The sequence below is a fragment of the Coregonus lavaretus genome, assembly GCF_964263955.1.
Source record: "Coregonus lavaretus genome assembly, chromosome: 22".
In the NCBI taxonomy this organism is placed as follows: Eukaryota; Metazoa; Chordata; class Actinopteri; order Salmoniformes; family Salmonidae; genus Coregonus; species Coregonus lavaretus.
Genome location: NC_140009.1, coordinates 35,141,244 through 35,161,643, shown reverse-complemented (window position 1 = coordinate 35,161,643; position 20,400 = coordinate 35,141,244). Strand labels below are relative to the sequence as shown.

At 43.8% G+C, this 20,400-nt stretch overlaps 1 protein-coding gene across 3 annotated transcripts in view; it reads left to right on the top strand.

Annotated features, from left to right (window-relative positions):
* l1cama (L1 cell adhesion molecule, paralog a) overlaps window positions 1-20,400 on the top strand; it is a 72,191-nt gene that overhangs the window by 47,475 nt on the left and 4,316 nt on the right. For 2 of the 3 annotated variants that reach the window (XM_084187822.1, XM_084187820.1), the window contains 21 exons: window positions 1,502-1,624; window positions 2,001-2,171; window positions 3,113-3,227; window positions 3,429-3,613; window positions 4,298-4,429; window positions 4,698-4,841; window positions 5,012-5,123; window positions 5,364-5,524; window positions 5,788-5,947; window positions 6,460-6,584; window positions 7,046-7,147; window positions 7,766-7,963; window positions 13,925-13,995; window positions 14,239-14,464; window positions 15,104-15,219; window positions 15,533-15,752; window positions 16,115-16,237; window positions 16,719-16,895; window positions 17,187-17,300; window positions 17,479-17,628; window positions 18,470-18,601. In XM_084187822.1, the coding sequence (XP_084043948.1) occupies window positions 1,502-1,624; window positions 2,001-2,171; window positions 3,113-3,227; window positions 3,429-3,613; window positions 4,298-4,429; window positions 4,698-4,841; window positions 5,012-5,123; window positions 5,364-5,524; window positions 5,788-5,947; window positions 6,460-6,584; window positions 7,046-7,147; window positions 7,766-7,963; window positions 13,925-13,995; window positions 14,239-14,464; window positions 15,104-15,219; window positions 15,533-15,752; window positions 16,115-16,237; window positions 16,719-16,895; window positions 17,187-17,300; window positions 17,479-17,628; window positions 18,470-18,601 (3,057 nt within the window). The remainder of the gene's footprint in view (window positions 1-1,501; window positions 1,625-2,000; window positions 2,172-3,112; window positions 3,228-3,428; window positions 3,614-4,297; window positions 4,430-4,697; window positions 4,842-5,011; window positions 5,124-5,363; window positions 5,525-5,787; window positions 5,948-6,459; window positions 6,585-7,045; window positions 7,148-7,765; window positions 7,964-13,924; window positions 13,996-14,238; window positions 14,465-15,103; window positions 15,220-15,532; window positions 15,753-16,114; window positions 16,238-16,718; window positions 16,896-17,186; window positions 17,301-17,478; window positions 17,629-18,469; window positions 18,602-20,400) is intronic. The other variant, XM_084187821.1, reaches the window with a different exon arrangement.

The window sequence follows — 20,400 nt, the reverse complement described above, 5'->3', positions numbered from 1 at the left end:
GTCATTTTGCAGGGCTCTGGCAGTGCTCCTCCTGCTCCTCCTTGCACAAAGGCGGAGGTAGCAGTCCTGCTGTTGCCCTCCTACGGCCTCCTCCACGTCTCCTGATGTACTGGCCTGTCTTCTGGTAGCGCCTCCATGCTCTGGACACCACGCTGACAGACACAGCAAACCTTCTTGCCACAGCACGCATTGATGTGCCATCCTGGATGATCTGCACTACCTGAGCCACTTGTGTGGGTTGTAGACTCCGTCTCATGCTACCACTAGAGTGAAAGCACCGCCAGCATTCAAAAGTGACCAAAACATCAGCCAGGAAGCATAGGAACTGAGAAGTGGTCTGTGGTCACCACCTGCAAAACCAGTCCTTTATTGGGGGTGTCTTGCTAATTGCCTATAATTTCCATCTGTTGTCTATTCCATTTGCAAAACAGCATGTGAAATGTATTGTCAATCACTGTTGCTTCCTAAGTGGACAGTTTGATTTCACAGAAGTGTGATTGACTTGGAGTTACATTGTGTTGTTTAAGTGTTCCCTTTATTTTTTTGAGCAGTGTACTTCTTACCTTCGCCTGAAACGCACTCACTCAAGCACACACACACACACACACACACACACACACACACACTCTCTCTCTCTCTCTCTCTCTCTCTCTCTCTCTCTCTCTCTCTCCTCTCTCTCTCTCTCTCTCTCTCTCTCTCTCTCTTTCTCACACAACAACCATAACTAAAGTAAAGAACACATCCTATCTACAATCTACCTGTATCTCCGGCTCTCTGTCTCCTGCGATCTCCTTCTCAGTTTCCCTGACAACGGTTTCCCCAGAAACAAGGTCTAGTTAATGTCATGCAGTAACAGAACGACAACATCTCTACTCTGCTAGGTCTGCTGGGAGTATTAACAATGAGAACAGAGGAAGAGAAAACACACACACACTGTGTGATGACTCACAAATAATCCAGCATCCTACTTCTGGAGCACAACACTGCAACTTGATAGCTCTTTGAAGATTTCTCATAAAATTCTTAAACTTCCTGAATTTGATGATCTATAAATAATGTCTAACTTCTCAAGTTATTCTTGTGCATTGCGTCAGTTTGCCTGTAAACAATTTGTCTGCTGCTTGCCTAAGGCAACCGGTATTTAGCATTTTAAAACTTGTTATGAGCATGTATAACACTGTTATGTAATATGCCATTTAGCAGACGCTTGTATCCAAAAGCGACTTCAAGTCGAGTGCATACATTTTTTACGTATGGGTGATCCCGGGAATCTAACCTGCTATCCTGGTGTTGCAATCGCCATGCTCTTCCAACTGAGCTACAGAGGACCAACTCTTATGTCTTAATATCAACTCATAATGATCTTGTTGTTAGCCATTTTGAGTCTGAATAATAATTGGCACATACAGTGTTATGAGTTGACAAGAAAACAGTATACGGGCTCACACATGCTTATAACAAGTACTAATGCCTTATAAATTGCTCTATGTCTCCCTTTTAGACACCCCGGCCCTCCAGAAAGAGAAGAAGGTGAAAAAGAAGGTGGAAGAAGGAGAGAGTGTGATACTGAAATGTAACACTCCCTTCAGCACTGTTCCTCCTGTCATCCACTGGATGGACAAGAGTGAGTCTCTTTCTCTCGCTCTCTCGCTCTCTCTCTCTCTCTCTCTCTCTCTCTCTCTCTCTCTCTCTCTCTCTCTCTCTCTTTCTTTCTCTCTGTCTCTGTCTCTCTCTCCTGCTCTCCCTCTCTCTCTCTCTCCATCTGTTTTTCTGATCCTTATCTGTCTTTATCTGTCTGTCTCTCCATCTGACTTTTATCTGTTTTACCCCAAGACATGCATCTGTCTGTCAGTCTGTCTCTCTCCATCTCTTTAACCATCTGATATGTGATGGTGTGTTCTTTTTGCTGAGTATAACACGAATAAACAATATTCTCTCTCTCTCTTCCTCCTCTCTTCCCCCTCCGCTCTCTCTCCCACTCTCACTCCCTCCCCCTCCAGGACTCCGTCACATTGAGCTGAATGATCGTGTGACCCAGGGCCGGGACGGGAACCTCTACTTCTCTCACGTTACAGCTGACGACAACCGTAACGACTACACCTGTAACGCCCAGTACCTCAGTGCTCGCACCATTCTCTCCAAGGAGCCCATCAGCCTCACCGTAACCACCTGTAAGTACACTGTGCCTCAGTCACCATGATAACACCTGTAACGCACAGTACCTGAGCACCCGCACCATCTTCTCCAAGGAGCCTATCACTCTGACTGTTACAACCTGTAAGAAGTAGGCGGACGTCAGTATCCATGGTAACACACTGTAGACATACCTTGGCCACCGTAGTAACACCTCAGATAGTAGTACTAGTCAATCACCGTCAATTACTACCGATAACGTCAGTCACCATGGTACAGTATGGGTTGTCTCAACCCCACTCTTTGTTAGTTACAAAGCCACTCTGACATTGATCAAATGAGACACTGATGGTACCGTAGCCCCCAGCCAAAACCACCTGGGGTATAGGAGCATGTCAGATGTCTGTAGTGTTGCCTACAGTAGTGTGGCTACTGACCGTACATGGTCAGGACAGGAGGGAGTCCCACAGCCAGCGGGGGGCTCTGTGATCTGCATAACACACTGGTAATGAGTTGCTCTACACATGCTGGGTTACAACTGTCATACACACACTGTTATTAACAGGCTAGGGCAGAGCTGCTAGCATCTGTGGCTGTGTGAGAGAGGTCAAAGAGGGGAAAGGCTTATTATGGGAACATGCCTCTGCTCTCTCTGTGTGTGTGTGTGTGTATTTGTGTGAGAGGGAGGGGTGTGTGTATGTGTGGGTGGGTGCTTGTGAGGGGAAATATGTTGTTAAGGGCTCTGATCGCCACCTGAACCCGCCAGTGGTACAGTTCAGTGTGAGTGTCTGTCTGTGTGTGTGTGTGTGTGTGTGTTGTGACTGCTGTATCAGCACCTTTGTACAGCTCTGGGCAACCTTGCAATTACTTATACATATGTATGAACCTCTCTCTGTTTCTCCCTCCCTCTCTCTCCCTCCCTCTCTCCCTTCCTCTACCCCCTCTCCCTCCCGTCCTCCCTCCCTCCCTCGATCTCCAGCTAACTCAGTGGTGCGGAACCGAAGGCCCCAGATGATGAGGCCCTCAGGGGCCCACAGCACTTACCACACCCTCCGGGGCCAGAGCCTGGATCTAGAGTGCATCGTCCAGGGCCTGTAAATCTAACCCTCTCTCTCTTTATTTCTGTGTTTGTGTGTGTGCGTGTACACGCATATATTATCTTACATCCATCAATCAATGTGAGCCTGTTTGACGTTCCTCTTCTTGACCCATCTTGCCTCTTCCTCACCCCCCTCTCTCTCTCTCTCTCTCTCTCCACCCCCCCTCCCCCTCTCTCCCCATCCCGCCCCCTCCAGCCCTACTCCTACGGTCCAGTGGGTGAGGAAGGACGGTCAGCTGTCCGAGTCTCGTACGTCCAGAGAACTGTCTGACCGCCTGCTGCGCTTCAGTAACATCTCAGAGAGCGACGGGGGAGAGTACCAGTGTTCAGCCGACAACTCACAGGGCAAGGTCACACACACCTACACCGTCAGCGTCGAAGGTACGGAATATATACTATCTAAACAGCAGAGGTTGTTGCTGTTCTGTGTGTTCTGTGAGATCAAATCAAATCAAATCAAATGTTATTTGCCACATGCGCTGAATACAACAGGTGTAGACCTTACAGTGAAATGCTTACTTACAAGCCCTTAACGAACAATGCAGTTTTATTTATATTATTATTAAGAAAAATAAGTGTTCAGTAAAGAAATAGATAAGTAAATAACAAATAATTAAAGAGCAGCAGTAAAATAAAATAACAGTTGGGAGGCTAAATACAGGGGGTACCGGTACAGAGTCAATGTGCGGGGGCACAGGTTAGTCGAGGTAATTGAGGTAATATGTACATGTGGGTAGAGTTAAAGTGACTATGCATAGTCACAGAACTGTGTTCTGTGTGTTCTGTGTGTTCTGTGTGTTTTGTGTGTTCTGTGTATTCTATGTGTTCTATGTACGTTGATTGTTACGTATGATCTTGTTGTTATTTTTGGTGTGTTTGGTGTGTTTTTGGTGTGTTTTTTTTGTAATACTATTGGGTGTTAATGCTATTTTAATCTGTGTAATACTATCATATGCTTTATCATTGCATTCTGTATACTGTTGTGTTTTATGTAGTGTGGTGTGCTGTTGTTTCTAATACAGTGGTGTGTATAATACTGTTATTGTATTGTGTGTTTTGTCATAGCTGCTCCGTACTGGACCAAGGAGCCAGTGAGCCAGCTTTATGCCCCAGGAGAGACAGTGAGACTGGACTGTCAGGCCGATGGCATTCCCTTTCCTTCTGTCGCCTGGAGCATGAATGGAAATCCCATCACAGGTCTGGAATCACACACACACACACACACACACACACACATTTGACCTATAGTATGCACTAACAAGGTTTTACTGCAAACTCAGCGTATTACACCTACTGCTGCTCTACATAAGTCAAATTTAGGGTTGGGTTGCTCATTTGAATTTCCTGTCTTTTTGCTATTGCCAACTCTAAATAATTTATTTGAAATCGAGTTTTCATATTTAATATGGCAGTCAGTATTGTGCTTTGGTAGAATGTCTTGCTGACTTGCTGTGTGTGTGTCCAGGTATAGACCTGGACCCCAGGCGTACTGTGAGAGATGGAACTCTGATTCTGAGAGATGTGGTCTTCACTGATACAGCAGTCTACCAGTGTCAGGCCCACAACAAACACGGAACCATCCTAGTCAATACCTACATATTTGTCATCGGTGAGGAGGTGCTCTATGTGTGTGTGGGGGGGGGGGGGGAGAAAATGTGTGTGGGGGGGGGGGGGGGGAGAAAATGTGTGTGTGTGTGGTGTGTGTATGTGTGTGTTCATGTATTTGCTAACAACAAGTAGGTCGCATTGATAAACCTGTTCCCCGGTATCCTGTTCCAGAGCTGCCGCCTCAGATCCTGAGTGCGGACGGACAGACGTACACCGTCATAGAGGGACAGAAGGCTGTTCTACACTGTCAGACCTTTGGGTCTCCCAGACCTAAAGTTACATGGTGAGACCCACGCCTGTATGAGTTTCTATTCTATTCTATGAAACCAGCTTATTTAATTAGATTGAGAAAATCTTCCAACAAAGAACAAATGTGTCACTCTCCTCATTGACAACCAGTCAGACAAAATCCTACCTTGGTCTGTTTAACGAACATTACAGTTCTGGCTCTCGGTTTTACACCTTCTCTGGCTGTGTTTTCTGTATAGTCATCTCTATGTATCTCTGTTTATTTCCTTTCCAGGGAGGTGGACATTGACGCTTCTCTACTGGCTGACCCCAGGGTTAACCTTCTGACCAATGGAAACCTCCAGATCACCAACGTCTCCCACGGCGAAGAGGGCATGTACACCTGCTCCATCAGCAACACCAACATGTCAATCAACGCCAAGCTGGAGGTGCTGAGTGAGTAGGCCATGAACCACACACAGGGACGCATACACACACACACGTATACATAAATGCCCACATACCGTACAGACTCATGCTGACACATTCAATCACATTCACAGCACACACATTATGCACACTAATTCTCTCTCTCTCTCTCTCTCTCTCTCTCTCTCTCTCTCTCTCTCTCTCTCTCTCTCTCTCTCTCTCTCTCTAACCCTCTATCTAATCCTGTCTCTATCTAACCCATTCTCTTTCTAACCCTCTCTCTCTCAAAGACAGGACAGTGATCCTGTCTCCTCCCGGGTCTCTGCGTGTTCAGCCTGGGAAGACGGCCATATTTACCTGCCTGGGTCAGGTGGATGCCAAACTGACCCCCCCACACATCCAGTGGAGGAGGAGTGGACACAAACTCTTCCAATCATACGCGGAGGACAAGTAAGGACATGTTTAGTCTGTTGCTGAGAAGGCTGTGTGTGTGTGTCTGTCTCTCTGTGTGTGTGAGTGTGCACTTGTTTTCCTGCCTTATCAGGACACCAATGTCCTAACATTTCACCTTAATGTCCTGAAAAGGTAGGAAAACAATACCTTTTTTAGGTTTTTCAGGTCATGAATTTGTTCAAATGCTATTTTAAGCTTAAGGGTTAGGTTTAGGGTTTTTGGGTTAGGCTTAGGTTTAGGTTTAGGGTTAAGGGTTAGGGTTAGGGTTAGGGTTAGGGTTTTTGGGGTTAGGGTTAGGTTAAGGGGAAATGGTAATGGTAAAACAAATGTACACTCCAGAAAGTCCTGTAAATTCATGAAAACACAGCTGTGTGTGTGTGTCAGCACCTGTACGGCTCTTTACGGTATTACGATATTCATATGTACGGTAAAGGTATATGTATGACGACGAGACTATAATAATGACGAGGGTAATGACAATACTGACAAAGATGTGTCCCTATATCCAGGTACACGTTTGAGGGCCCAGACCTGATCGTGGCCAACGTGCAGACAGAGGACGAGGGGGTTTACGTCTGTGAGGTCATCACAAACCTGGATATGGCTGAGGCCAGCGGATCCATCACGCTAGTCGGTATGGAAATGTCCCATTTCAATGTCATATTTCATATGTAGTATGATGTTGCCAGTGCTTCTGTACTGTACTACTATGCAGTGATGCATTAATGCTGTGTTTTTAATACATTTTCCATAGTTGGTATGGAAATGTCCCATGTGAATGTCAAAATGTTTGGTATTGTGGTAAACCTCTGTTGTGTTATATTATGCAGTAATACGTTGATGCTGTGTACAGTAGACAGTGTACTCTAGGTATAACTTACTGTATGCTGTAGTAAGTTCAGAAACATTTTCCACTACAGTTGGTATGGAAATACAAACATATGATAATGTTAACACCATGTGGCATAATGTTTCTACAGCGTTTTGTATTTCTTTCTTTCAATATGTAGTGTTAAATTGATACTGTGCTGCATGCCTCAACTGGTGCTGAACTGTTAACCCTAAATTGATTTCTCCCCCACCCCCCCACTCCAGACCGTCCGGATCCCCCCACCCAGCTCCAGATCTCTGACCCTAAAGACCTCAGCGTGACTCTCAGCTGGACCGCTGGAGATGACCACAACAGCCCTGTCATAGGTACAGACATGATACTGAATGAACACAACAGCCAACAATACACAACTGACACTAATACTAGACCTGGGTTCAAGTAGGATTTGTTTTCTTCCAAACGCTTGATTGCGCTTGCTTGGCACAATGGAACCAATGTAATAGCCCCAACATTGCAAATTGCAAACCCCGCCTATCTGTCATTCCAGGCAAGCTCAATCAAATGCTCAAAAGAATTAGCCGAAAAAAAGAAAAAAATGTTTAACCCAGGTCCGATTGATACTAGATCACTGTAATGCTTTGAACTATAAACCCATAGCTATCGTATCATGTATTTCCCCATGGGAGAGTGAGGTCATGTTTCCAATATTATTTTCACAGCTGTCCAGGGCTGGGGACAGAATGGACACTGCTGCCTGCCTTTGATAACCAGATCACTTTGAGGCTTTGCACTTTGAATTACCAACCCCATATCGTATCATATTATATTATTGTATCTCTCCTGAGAACATGAAAACGTGTTATCTCATTACATGGACTGTGATTTCTCCATTGTCACATATTACTTAATATCTTCTGCTTAGTGGCATTGTCACTGATGGCTGATGCTCTCTCCCCCCCCCCCACCCCCATCCTTCCCTCCAGAGTTTCTGGTGGTGTTTGAGGATCATGTTTCTAAGGAGCGGAGTTGGGAGGAGCTGAAAAGTGTTAGTGGGACCAAAGAGAGCGTGACCCTTGCCCTGCAGCCCTATATGTCCTACCGCTTCCGGGTCATCGCCATCAACGACATTGGGAAGAGTGACCCCAGCACGCCTTCTGACCTTCACAGCACGCCACCTCAAGGTTAGATACACCTATCAAGTGTGTTTGTGTGCGTAAAAAAAGGAAATGTCTAGTGGTTTCAACTCATGGAATCTTTACACCTGCTAGTACCTAGAATATATACACCCGCTAGTACCTAGAATATATACACCCGCTAGTACCTAGAATATATACACCCGCTAGTACCTAGAATATATACACCCGCTAGTACCTAGAATATATACACCCGCTAGTACCTAGAATATATACACCCGCTAGTACCTAGAATATATACACCCGCTAGTACCTAGAATATATACACCCGCTAGTACCTAGAATATATACACCCGCTAGTACCTAGAATATATACACCCGCTAGTACCTAGAATATATACACCCGCTAGTACCTAGAATATATACACCCGCTAGTACCTAGAATATATACACCCGCTAGTACCTAGAATATATACACCCGCTAGTACCTAGAATATATACACCCGCTAGTACCTAGAATATATACACCCGCTAGTACCTAGAATATATACACCCGCTAGTACCTAGAATATATACACCCGCTAGTACCTAGAATATATACACCCGCTAGTACCTAGAATATATACACCCGCTAGTACCTAGAATATATACACCCGCTAGTACCTAGAATATATACACCCGCTAGTACCTAGAATATATACACCCGCTAGTACCTAGAATATATACACCCGCTAGTACCTAGAATATATACACCCGCTAGTACCTAGAATATATACACCCGCTAGTACCTAGAATATATACACCCGCTAGTACCTAGAATATCTACACCCGCTAGTACCTAGAATATATACACCCGCTAGTACCTAGAATATATACACCCGCTAGTACCTAGAATATATACACCCGTTAGTACCTAGAATATATACACCCGCTAGTACCTAGAATATATACACCCGCTAGTACCTAGAATATATACACCCGCTAGTACCTAGAATATATACACCCGCTAGTACCTAGAATATATACACCCGCTAGTACCTAGAATATATACACCCGCTAGTACCTAGAATATATACACCCGCTAGTACCTAGAATATATACACCCGCTAGTACCTAGAATATATACACCCGCTAGTACCTAGAATATATACACCCGCTAGTACCTAGAATATATACACCCGCTAGTACCTAGAATATATACACCCGCTAGTACCTAGAATATATACACCCGCTAGTACCTAGAATATATACACCCGCTAGTACCTAGAATATATACACCCGCTAGTACCTAGAATATATACACCCGCTAGTACCTAGAATATATACACCCGCTAGTACCTAGAATATATACACCCGCTAGTACCTAGAATATATACACCCGCTAGTACCTAGAATATCTACACCCGCTAGTACCTAGAATATATACACCCGCTAGTACCTAGAATATATACACCCGCTAGTACCTAGAATATATACACCCGTTAGTACCTAGAATATATACACCCGCTAGTACCTAGAATATATACACCCGCTAGTACCTAGAATATATACACCCGCTAGTACCTAGAATATATACACCCGCTAGTACCTAGAATATATACACCCGCTAGTACCTAGAATATATACACCCGCTAGTACCTAGAATATATACACCCGCTAGTACCTAGAATATATACACCCGTTAGTACCTAGAATATATACACCCACTAGTACCTAGAATATATACACCCGCTAGTACCTAGAATATATACACCTGCTGTATAGTCCAGTAGATACATTTTGTTTTTAAATTAACTTAGGTATAGAAGCATTAAAATTGGCACACATGAACAAAACCTGATATAGTGCCATTTCATCAAAGCCTCAGGTCGGCATGTAGTGGTGGTGGTGAAAATGCAATTTTAGTTTTGGGTCATGGCTTCTCCTGTGATGGGTCAACATGGCCCCAAAAATATGTCGGACCTCATGGGTTTTTGAAGCAAATTTGTTCCTTATGATGAGAAACACTGATATACCAAGGTTCGTGGTTGTACATCAAACGGGGCGATGGGGCTGAGCCTTAGACTTTGAATGGTTATTATAGCACCACCTATGGGCCAATAGGTGCTGTTGGTATCTGAGTAGCAGTGTTGATATACTTTGATATTACCAATGTAGAAAACATTTTACTAATCGGGCATTGAGATATTGCGACAAAGGCAGAAGAACAATAAGAAAGAAAGAAGAATTACTTGCAATTTTGCTGCCAAAATCTATCAATGGAGATGTGTTCCAATGGTAAGTTCTGTCCCTTGATGAGAATTGTGTCCTCTCCAAAAGAAGTGTGTTTTTCATGGCCCTAATCTCCCATATACAGTGGGGTCTGAAATTATTGACACCTTTATAAAGATGAGTAAAAATTACTGTATAAAATAAATAATTCAAATACTGAGCTATATTGTATGCAAAAAAAATATATCTTTATACTAATACAATTGCTCAGAGAAAGAGATTTTGTTTAACAATGTTTTTTTTTTTTTTAAGGTAGGGATCAAAATGATTGACACCCCTGTTTTCAATAACTTTCAATACCTCACCTTGCGAGAATAATGGCACTGAGCCTTTTTCTAAAATGTTTTATGAGTTGGAGAACACATTTTGAGGGATCTTAGACCATACCTCCATACAGAATCCTGAAAACTTGTGGTTTGAATTGAAGAGGGCAGTCCAGTGCAGACAAAGGATATCCTTGCAAAGTGAGGTATTGAAAGGAATTGAAAATAGGGGTGTCAATAATTTTGACCCCTACCATTTTGAGGGGGAAAAAGTATTACTTGTGAAACAAAATCTCTTTCTCTGAGCAATTGTATTAGTATAAAATAATTGAATTTTCCAATTTTTTTAGCATACAATATTTACATTGACATTTTAGTCATTTAGCAGACGCTCTTATCCAGAGCGACCTACAGTTAGTGCATACATTTTTATACTGGAATCGAACCCACAACCCTGGCGTTGCAAATGCCATGCTCTACCAACTGAGCTACATCGGATTGGAATTATTTATTTTATACAGTCATTTTTGCTCATCTTTATCAAGGGTGTCAATAATTTCGGACCCCACTATACAGTATATAGTGAAACTAGCTCCCAACTAACTCTGAATCAAAGCTGTTCAATGGAGTTTCAGTGTTTTTGCAGTCAGAAGCATGCAGTCAGTGGAACCAGAGTTTATTTGCTCACACGGTCATATATGGACTACATCTTCCTACTAAATACATTCTCAATTTTGGTATTCCCGTTCCTGCTTACATCTAGAAAAATACTTTCATTTTCCAAGCTGTTTGAATAATGTTCAGTGGTTACTTCCTTTTGTGTTTTTTACACACACTCTTCTGAGCAGAAGAGACACTGAAGAGAGAGACACGAGGAGAAGTCTCTAATCCTGCATCTCAGTATTCCATTCCTGGATTTGAGTATGACACACTGTCCCCGGGTCATCTCTTTTAGTCTTTTTCATGTTGGCATCATTCTCGCAGCGCACTAGACAGCCGACAATGAGCCTTTTAAAGTAATGTTCCCCGACATTTGCAGAGATCACATTCACAGTAAACACTACGCATGTGGGCTCAATAACAGCACTTTAAAAGTCTGTTATAGGGATATAACACAGCTCAGATTGATTCCCGACCTTTGCCTTGTTTAGATGTAGCAACAGTGGTAAGACCCAGACAGCACAAACAGTACATGTTCTTGACCTATTGTGTCATAGAGAGTCCCAGGAGAACAAACATCAGAGTGTATAAACGACTGGACCTATACTTGGCATCATTGAAACATCAACAGGCAGTGAGAAAGACTTTCTGTACAGAGACAAAGGCGGACATATTGAGATATGATGCTGGCGGTGTGTGTCACTGTTATCCTGGGTCTTCTCCCTTTTACCTCTGAAGAACTCCTGAGATCATTGGAGCAGCGCAGCATCAATCAGACTCTGGATAAGTGGGTGTCTATTGCTGAGAGTTCAGACCGTCCTTCCTGGGAGTTCATGCTGATGTTATCACATAGTGCATGGATAGGTGTCTCTGTGCCTGTTAGTACCCAGAACAACTCCCTTGACGTCACCCAGTTCCATGACTTAAGAGGAACATGCTTCAGGATCATCTTTAACTTGACTCTGCATGACAATAACACATGGACCTCAGTGATACCTGTCTCTGTTACTGAGGTCCTCCTGACAACATGCACAGACTGTCTCCTCACCCTGCAGAGATGCACTGAGGCTGGGAAGCCCTACAACTCTCTAAAGCTCCTTGAGTAGGAGAAGGGAGCTCACTGCTGTGGAACCAACAAGTACAATAGGGTTTCTTGCAGCTTCGCTGGGATTGGCATGGGGTGTGGGGGGTCCGTTGGTAGATTTTGACCATTTGTTTTGGATTCGTCATGTCTTCCTCATTGTTAGGAAGAATTTTAGTCCAAATCGGATGTTGGGTACTATATTTATTGAATATTATCTAAATCCTATTCATTAAAATTGCAATTTTGGGTGCAATCAATTAGCTTATCGGTTTCTAACTACAGAAATGATTTCAGAACAATCTTAGTGGGTGTCATGGCTTGCTGAATTTACATGGAATGACTCACATGACAATGTCTGCTCACTGTTTTACTGCTCCCAAACATGATCTTTTAATAAAGCTTCGGTGATTCAGATGTATTTCAAGGAGGTCTCACGAGCAAAATCCTTTATTGATAGGCTTAGCTACTTGGTGAATGCATTGGGCAGCTATGCTTGGTTTTTAATCAAATTAAACAAAAAGCATTCGTTTTTTATATTTCTAAATATGAAGTTCACCGGCACAAAAAGCACATGGGCACTGTGCGTCATTGGCTGGATAGGCTGCGCTTCCATTCTCAAAATCCATGCCATTACCAACCACGTTACCGCTAAGACCTGCTTCTGGAAGGTCTTAAATCTCCCCATTTGCGCTGTCTGAAATTTGCACTTTGGTGCATGTTTTTAAGGACACAGCTCAGATATTGCCAAATGTGGTGCAATGGTTTCCTGTCATGTTTCTTAAAGGTGACACAGTAAATAATATCATATTATGTATCCTTGTAATCAGTAGACTTCAGGGAGCACTTATATAAAACAAATTTGAAAGTAAAAGGTAACTTTGTATTTAATACATAATCAAAATTTGACTGCGATTTCTTATGGTTTCTCATCATTGTTGCGATCATGAAGGAAAAAACAAAGGCCATATGATTGCTGATTAAATTAGTTCCCCAAACGAATACATATATTTTAAGCTATTTTGGGGCCACATAGATCCAACTCCGGGGAAGCCAAGAACCAAAACGAAATGCAGATAAATGCATTTTCACCATTGACCTATAGGGGCACTAGAGACCGACCTTAGGCTTACAAGTATGCCAATTTTAATGCTTCTCTACCAAAGTGAACAATATGGTCTCTTTTTTTAGCTTATCATCTGGACTAGTAGTGAATATACTGTATTATTATCTGCATGTAGACCTACAGTACTTCCTAAAATAGATTGAACATCAAAACGTTCCCTATCTGCAGGGTCAGGGAGTAACTGATTCCATGTAATCTGATTACAAAAACACTAGATGATTACTTTTAAATTCAGAAAGGATGTTTGCAAAAAAATACATTATGGCAGCTTTCTGTTTCACAATGACATTCAACTCAGCATTGAAAAAAATATGCACGTTTAAGTTTGTTCCACCTGAGTGAGTCTGACCACAAGACAGAGGCAGAGACCACTATGATGACACACCAAATGCTTTTGATGGATCATTTTTCGTCTTCTTCTAATGCCTCTTAAGGGGAAAGCAATCCAAAAGTAACTGAAAGTAATCAATTTTGGGTAATCAAAAAGTTACATTACTGATTACAATTTTGGACAGTTAACTAGTAACTGTAACGGATTACATTTAGAAAGTAACCTACCCAACCCTGCCTATCTGATTTGGGATTCCACCCCCTTCCCCTCTCCACAGCTCCAGACAACAACCCTGAGGATGTGAGGAGTGAGTCTACAGACCCAGACACCCTGGTCATCACATGGGAGGTAAGACTCTTTCTTATGTTAGACTGTTCTGGCACCTTTTACATGAATGTTCCACCGAAACTGGAAAATGTGTTGACTAAAAAATAATGGGAGAAAAATGTTGAAAAGGCAGAAAATGGTAGGCTAAACTTGTATACCTGAAGCTCATCCCAAAAAACGTTGAAATGGCAGAAAATGGTAGGCTAAACTTGTGGGCTTGTGTGTACTCCCATTCTGATTGGCTCGTGTCCCTGTCTGTCACAGGAAATGGACAGGCGTGAGTTCAACGGACCAGAGTTCCACTACAAGGTGTTCTGGAGGAGGGTACTAGGTGACGGCCCCACCTGGCACTCTAATGTCACCACTGAGCCACCGTACATCGTTACTGAAGTGGGCAACTTCTCAGCCTTCGAGATCAAAGTACAGGCTGTCAATCAGAAAGGGGCGGGACCTGAGCCAGACCCTGTCATTGGCTACTCCGGAGAGAATGGTGAGATGTTGTTTTAGAATTCTGTCTTTCTGTAATGATCTCTCTTTCTTTATCTCTCTCCCTCCCCTCTCTATATTTATTTCTTTATCTCTCTCTCTGACTCTCTCACAGACTCTCTATATTTCTCTCTTTCTGTCTCTCCCTCTCTCTCTGTCTCTCTCCCCCTCTGTCTCTCTCTCTCTCTCTCTCTCTCTCTCTCTCTCTCTCTCTCTCTCTCTCTCTCTCTCTCTCTCTCTCTCTCTCTCTCTCTCTCTCTCTCTCACGTTCCTGTTCTCATTCTCTCTCTTGTTCTCTCTCTCCTCTTTATCTCACTCTAATGACTATCAATTAGTCTATTGTGTTTAGGCCTACTGGAAAACAGTACAATAATAAGCACTCAAGTGATTATGATGCTGAGCAAGGTAATGACTGTATCTCTCTTTTCTCTTCTCTCTGTATCCCCGCCTCTCTCTCTCTCTGCATCCCCCTCCCTCCCTCCCCCCTACCTCCCTCCCTCCCTCCCTCCCTCTCTCTCTCTGCATCCCCCTCCCTCCCTCCCCCCTACCTCCCTCCCTGCATCCCCCTCCCTCCCTCCCCCCTACCTCCCTCCCTCCCTCCTTCTCTCTCTCTCTCTCCCGCTCCCTCCCTCCCTCCCTCCAGTCCCCCTGGAGGCTCCTATGGATGTGGGTGTGGTGCTACTCAACAGTACAGCCATCAGGGTAACATGGGCAGCAGTGGACAGAGATACTGTCAGAGGACACCTACTGGGATATAAGGTACTTGCAGCTCATCCATTGTTTGTCTCCAGCTCTGGCACTCAGTGGTTACATGTTTTTCTCATTTCCACCTGTGACCCCTGTAACCTCTTCCCTACTCTGTGTGTCAGATCAACATCATAAACATTACATTATGGCTACATAGAGCCTTATAACCCATTATAACCTCTTCCGTCCTGGATCTTCCTGATGAGGTTTGGCTCTAGGGGCCACTAACCGGGGCAGCATACATTACACATCATGAACATGACATTATAGCTACATAAAGCTACATAGAGCATTATTAACACTTATAACCCCTTCTATCCATCAGATCCACCTGACAAGGTTCGGCTCCAGGGGCCACCACCAGGGCCGGAGGGCCAGAGAGCCAGAGAGCAGCATGGTGGTGGAGACAGGGGCCAATGAGGAGAAGAGGGTCCTGGGGGGCCTTAGACCCTACTCCCACTACACCCTCACTGTCACTGTGTTCAACAGCAAGGGAGAGGGGCCCCCCTCTGACCCCCCCCTGTCCTTCAATACCGACGAGGGAGGTGAGAGAAAGAAGGGAGTGGGAGAAAATGAGTGGGTGGGGTGAAGGAAAGGAGAGGGAGAGGAGAGGTGGAAGGGGGGTGGTGGGAGGGAGAGGAGGGGAGGGTGGTATTTTGAGAGAGAGGTAAATGGAGCAGAAGGAGAGATGAGGGAGGGAGATGGGAAAGAATGGATAGATGAAATAGAAAAAAAGGGTCAAATAAAGCAAAGCGCCATTACATTTGGGGGGATGGAAAGAACACAAAAACAGATACTTAAACTAAAGACAAGAATGGGCTTTGATGCGTGTGTAACGGAGACAGATAGAGAGAGTGTGCACTGCAGTGGAAGCATATCTAATCAAGCCTGTCTGTGTCCCTGTCAGCTCCTGGCCCCCCCATGTCTCTCCACCTGGACAGCCCTGCAGACACGGAGATGACCCTCCACTGGACCCCCCCTGCTCAGCCCAATGGGGTTCTCAAAGGATACCTGCTGCAGTACCAACAGAGTGGGTATCTTTCTTTCTTCATCTCTCACTCTTTCTGTATATCTTTCTATCTTTGTCGTCTATGGTACCCATACCTTCATCTAGACCTTAATTATATATACTTCTCTGTCTTGTAAAAGACAATAATGCTTCTTGACGAGTCAATAGCCATCTTCTCACTGAACATCAGTGACATTGACATATTGTTGATGTATCACCAGTCACTACTGGAGATGGCTAGTGGTAGTACAATCAATATCAATCAATCAATCAATCAATAATTAGCCGTCCATACTTCAGATTCAGATCATCAATACTAAATCAATATCCCTAAGGCTAATTCAGACCAACTTAAAATGTTATAGATTAAGTCCAATGTAGACTCTCCCCCGACAGACATTTTCCCGCTCTAAGACTGCATGTGACGCTAAATCAGAGACAAACCTATAACATAATTTGATTGCCCGTGATTGGTTGGCTGTTCCTTTATCTCTTTTTGTAGTCGTGGAGAGTGATGACAGCCCGGTGCAGGTGGAGACCATAGACGACCACACGCTGACGAAATTGACCCTGAAGCAGTTGGACCCCAAGAGCCGTTACCGCTTCTACCTGAGGGGGCGCACCTCGGCCGGGGACGGAGAGCCCATCACAAGGGAGGGCGCCACTACGCTGGACGGAGGTAGTACTGCAGGAGGATTAGAATTAGATGTATTTTTTTTATTTATTGTCCATGCAATGTGGAATTTTGTAATCCGCTTCACACACATAAAAACAGACATTAAAACATTATGTTTACTGGTGTGTTTATCACAATGTAGTTATATTGTGGAGTATTAGGGGTTAAGAAATATTATTACAGCTGGTTAACACTAACAGGATGCTGCTCCATTTGTTGGTGCAAAACTGATCGTTTGAAATTGTGAAGGGAGGGTGAGAGAGCTTATAATTACCCCTTCTCAACCGTTTGCAGCTCCTCCGTCCAACATCAGCTTGTCTGTAGGAGAGAAGTCTGTTAACCTGAGCTGGGTGCCAGGCCAGAGACACAGGAGTGTGGGCTTCCAGGTCCAGTACCTCAACAAGAACAGTAAGCTACCAGCTGACCAACAGTATGCCTGTGGGAAATCCTTTTTTTCACTCCCCTGTCTGTAAGCAAGAAAAAAAATGAATATTTTGTCTATTTCCATGTGTGAACCACCCTCTAATTTTTACTGAATAAATACATAGAATGAACAGAATAAACAAATACATTATTTTGTCTCCAGGCGGTGGAAAGTGGAAGCAGTCTGAGAAGCTGAACTCGTCCCAGTCGTTCTACCAGCTGAAGGGTCTAACCCCAGGATCACAGTACCGGCTCAGATTCACCTTCAGCAACAACACCTTCTGGGAGACAGAGATCAGGACCGAGGGAGCAGGTAGACCTAGCACACACACACACACACCTAGATACACACCGCACACACACACACACCTAGATACACACCGCACACACACACACACCTAGATACACACCGCACACATGATTCACTTTTAACAATAACACCTTCTGAGAACAGAACCGAGGGAGCAGGTAGTGAGACAACACACACACACACAATGACGCAGGCAGGCAGGCAGGAACACCAGAGGAGGCTGGTGGGAGGAGCTATAGGAGGACGGGCTCATTGTATTGGCTGGAATGGAATTCATGGAACGGAGTCAAACGTGGTTTCCATATGTTTGATGTGTTTGATACCGTTCCATGTATTCCAGCCATTACTATGAGCCCATCCTCCTATAGCTCCTCCCACCAGCCTCCCCTGACTCACACACACACACACACACACACACATACATACACACACACTCCTCTGGGCCCACTGCTTGCGTCTGACAGCAACACTCTGCTGCAGCTCTATCAGTGTGAATTGCTTCTTTTTTTTGTTGATGTCCTAGATGACATAGACTAAATGGCAAAGCGTTCAGCCGCTATATGAAAAGTTCAATTAGTGGTATTTGTTTTGGGCATTGGACTGTATTCCCTACATCTCTAGTGTAATGTATGTTAGGTTACGTCCGTCCGTCCGTCCGTCCGTCTGTCTGTCTGTTAGTGTGTGTGTGGACTGAGCCCCTGTGTGTGCGCTCCAGATCCACTCTCTCTCTTCTTAATCTCTTCTCTTCCTTTCATCTTTTCTTTCATCCCCATCCCTCCCTCTCCGATCCCTCCCTCACTCTCTCTCTCTCTCTCTCTCTCTCTCTCTCTCTCTCTCTCTGTAGCAGTGGTGGATGTGCAGTCAGGTTTCGCGACTCAGGGCTGGTTCATTGGGCTCGTGAGCGCCATCGTGCTGTTGCTGCTGGTACTGCTCATCCTCTGCTTCATCAAGAGGAGCAAGGGGGGAAAGTATTCAGGTAGGTCTAAATATAGCAACATGCACCAGACAAATACCTGACAAACCAGGTCAGGTCTAACAAACCACATATACTGTAGAATGTAGTTTCTAACAAGTAGGAAGTTCTAAGAAACTACATATACCAGATAGTTTCTGAGAAACCATACATGTCAGGCAGTTTGTAACAAATGTTATTTTTTTATTATTTTATTTAACCTTTATTTTGACAGGGACGACATATTGAGACCTAGGCAACTCAGGTGTCTATACTTCAACAGAAAAGTTAGATAAGACGGAAGTTTATGAAGTAGGGCCTTGTAAACAAAATGGGAGTAATGTAGAGATCTACGGGTCTTTAGCGAATACAGGATACAGTGATGAATATCTAAACTGTCGCCTGTAACAAAATAGAGCGGCAGGTAGCTTAGTGGTTAAGAGCGTTGTGCCAGTAACCGAAAGGTCGCTCGTTCTAATCCCCGAGCCGACTAGGTGAAAAATCTGTCGATGTGCCCTTGAGCAAGGCACTTAACCCTAATTGCTCCTGTAAATCGCTCTGGATAAGAGCGTCTGCTAAATGACATAAATGTAATGTAATGTAAAACGAAGGGCGCTATGGTGGATGGCATCCAAAGGTTTAAGAGTAGTAGCAGCTGCACTTTGATGAATAATATCATCATAATCAAGAACAGATAAAAAGGTTGACTGAATAATCTGCTTCCCACTGCTTAGAGAAAGGCACACTCTGTTTCTGTAGAGAATGCCAACTTTAAATCTTAGCTTCTTAACCAGCTCATCTATGTGTTTTTTAAACGTCAAATCCATATAAATCCAAATGCCTAAGTATTTATATGCGGGAACACGTTCGATTGGAGAACCATCTAATGAGTGAACATGTAGTTCATCTGAAACATTCTTACGAGAGTTTAAAAACGACATGTATTTCGTTTTGCACTTATTAAGCATGAGTTTTAAATCAGCAAGCGATTCCTGCATAGCTATAACATCTGACTGTAGTTTTGACACAGCCAGATCAACAGTCGGGGCAATAGCATACATAATAGTATCATCCGCATATAGATTAAGTTAAACAAAATGTTACTGATTGACCAATGGTGTTTATATAAACAGTGTTTTTTATGTACTTAACCCTATCATTCACGATAGCCTGAGTTCTGTCACCAAGATAATCATGAAACCAAGAACAGGCGTCAGAGCTCAGGCGTATCGAGGACAACTTATTCAATAAAATAGCATGAACAACACTATCAAAAGCTTTTGACAGGTCCAAAACAAAGCAGCACATTTCATTTTAGTGTCTAAAGCATTGACAAGCTCATTAACAATTAAAGTGGTTGATGTAATAGTGCTATGCCCAGGCCTAAACCCGGATTGATTTACATTCAAAATACATTTATCAGATAAAAGAGAGCAAAGTTGTACATTTACCAAGGATTCGAGAATCTTAGCTAGAAAAGGAAGCCTTGAAATGGGGCGACAATTATTAAGATCACTACTATCCCTGCCCTAATGGAGTGGCAGTTATTTCCTGATAACAATGTAAAAAATTTTTTTTTTAATGGGTTATTGAGCCAACAATGATGGGCGCTGCACACTTAACCAAACCAGGATCCAATTTATCGGCCCCCTTTGGATTTCTTGTTGTCTTGGGCTCCGGAGTGGCGCAGTGGTCTAAGGCACTGCATCTCAGTGCTTGAGGCGTCACTACAGACCCCCTGGTTCGATTCCAGGCTGTTTCACAACCGGCCGTAATTGCGAGTCCCATAGGGCGGCGCACAATTGGCACAGCGTCGTCCGGGT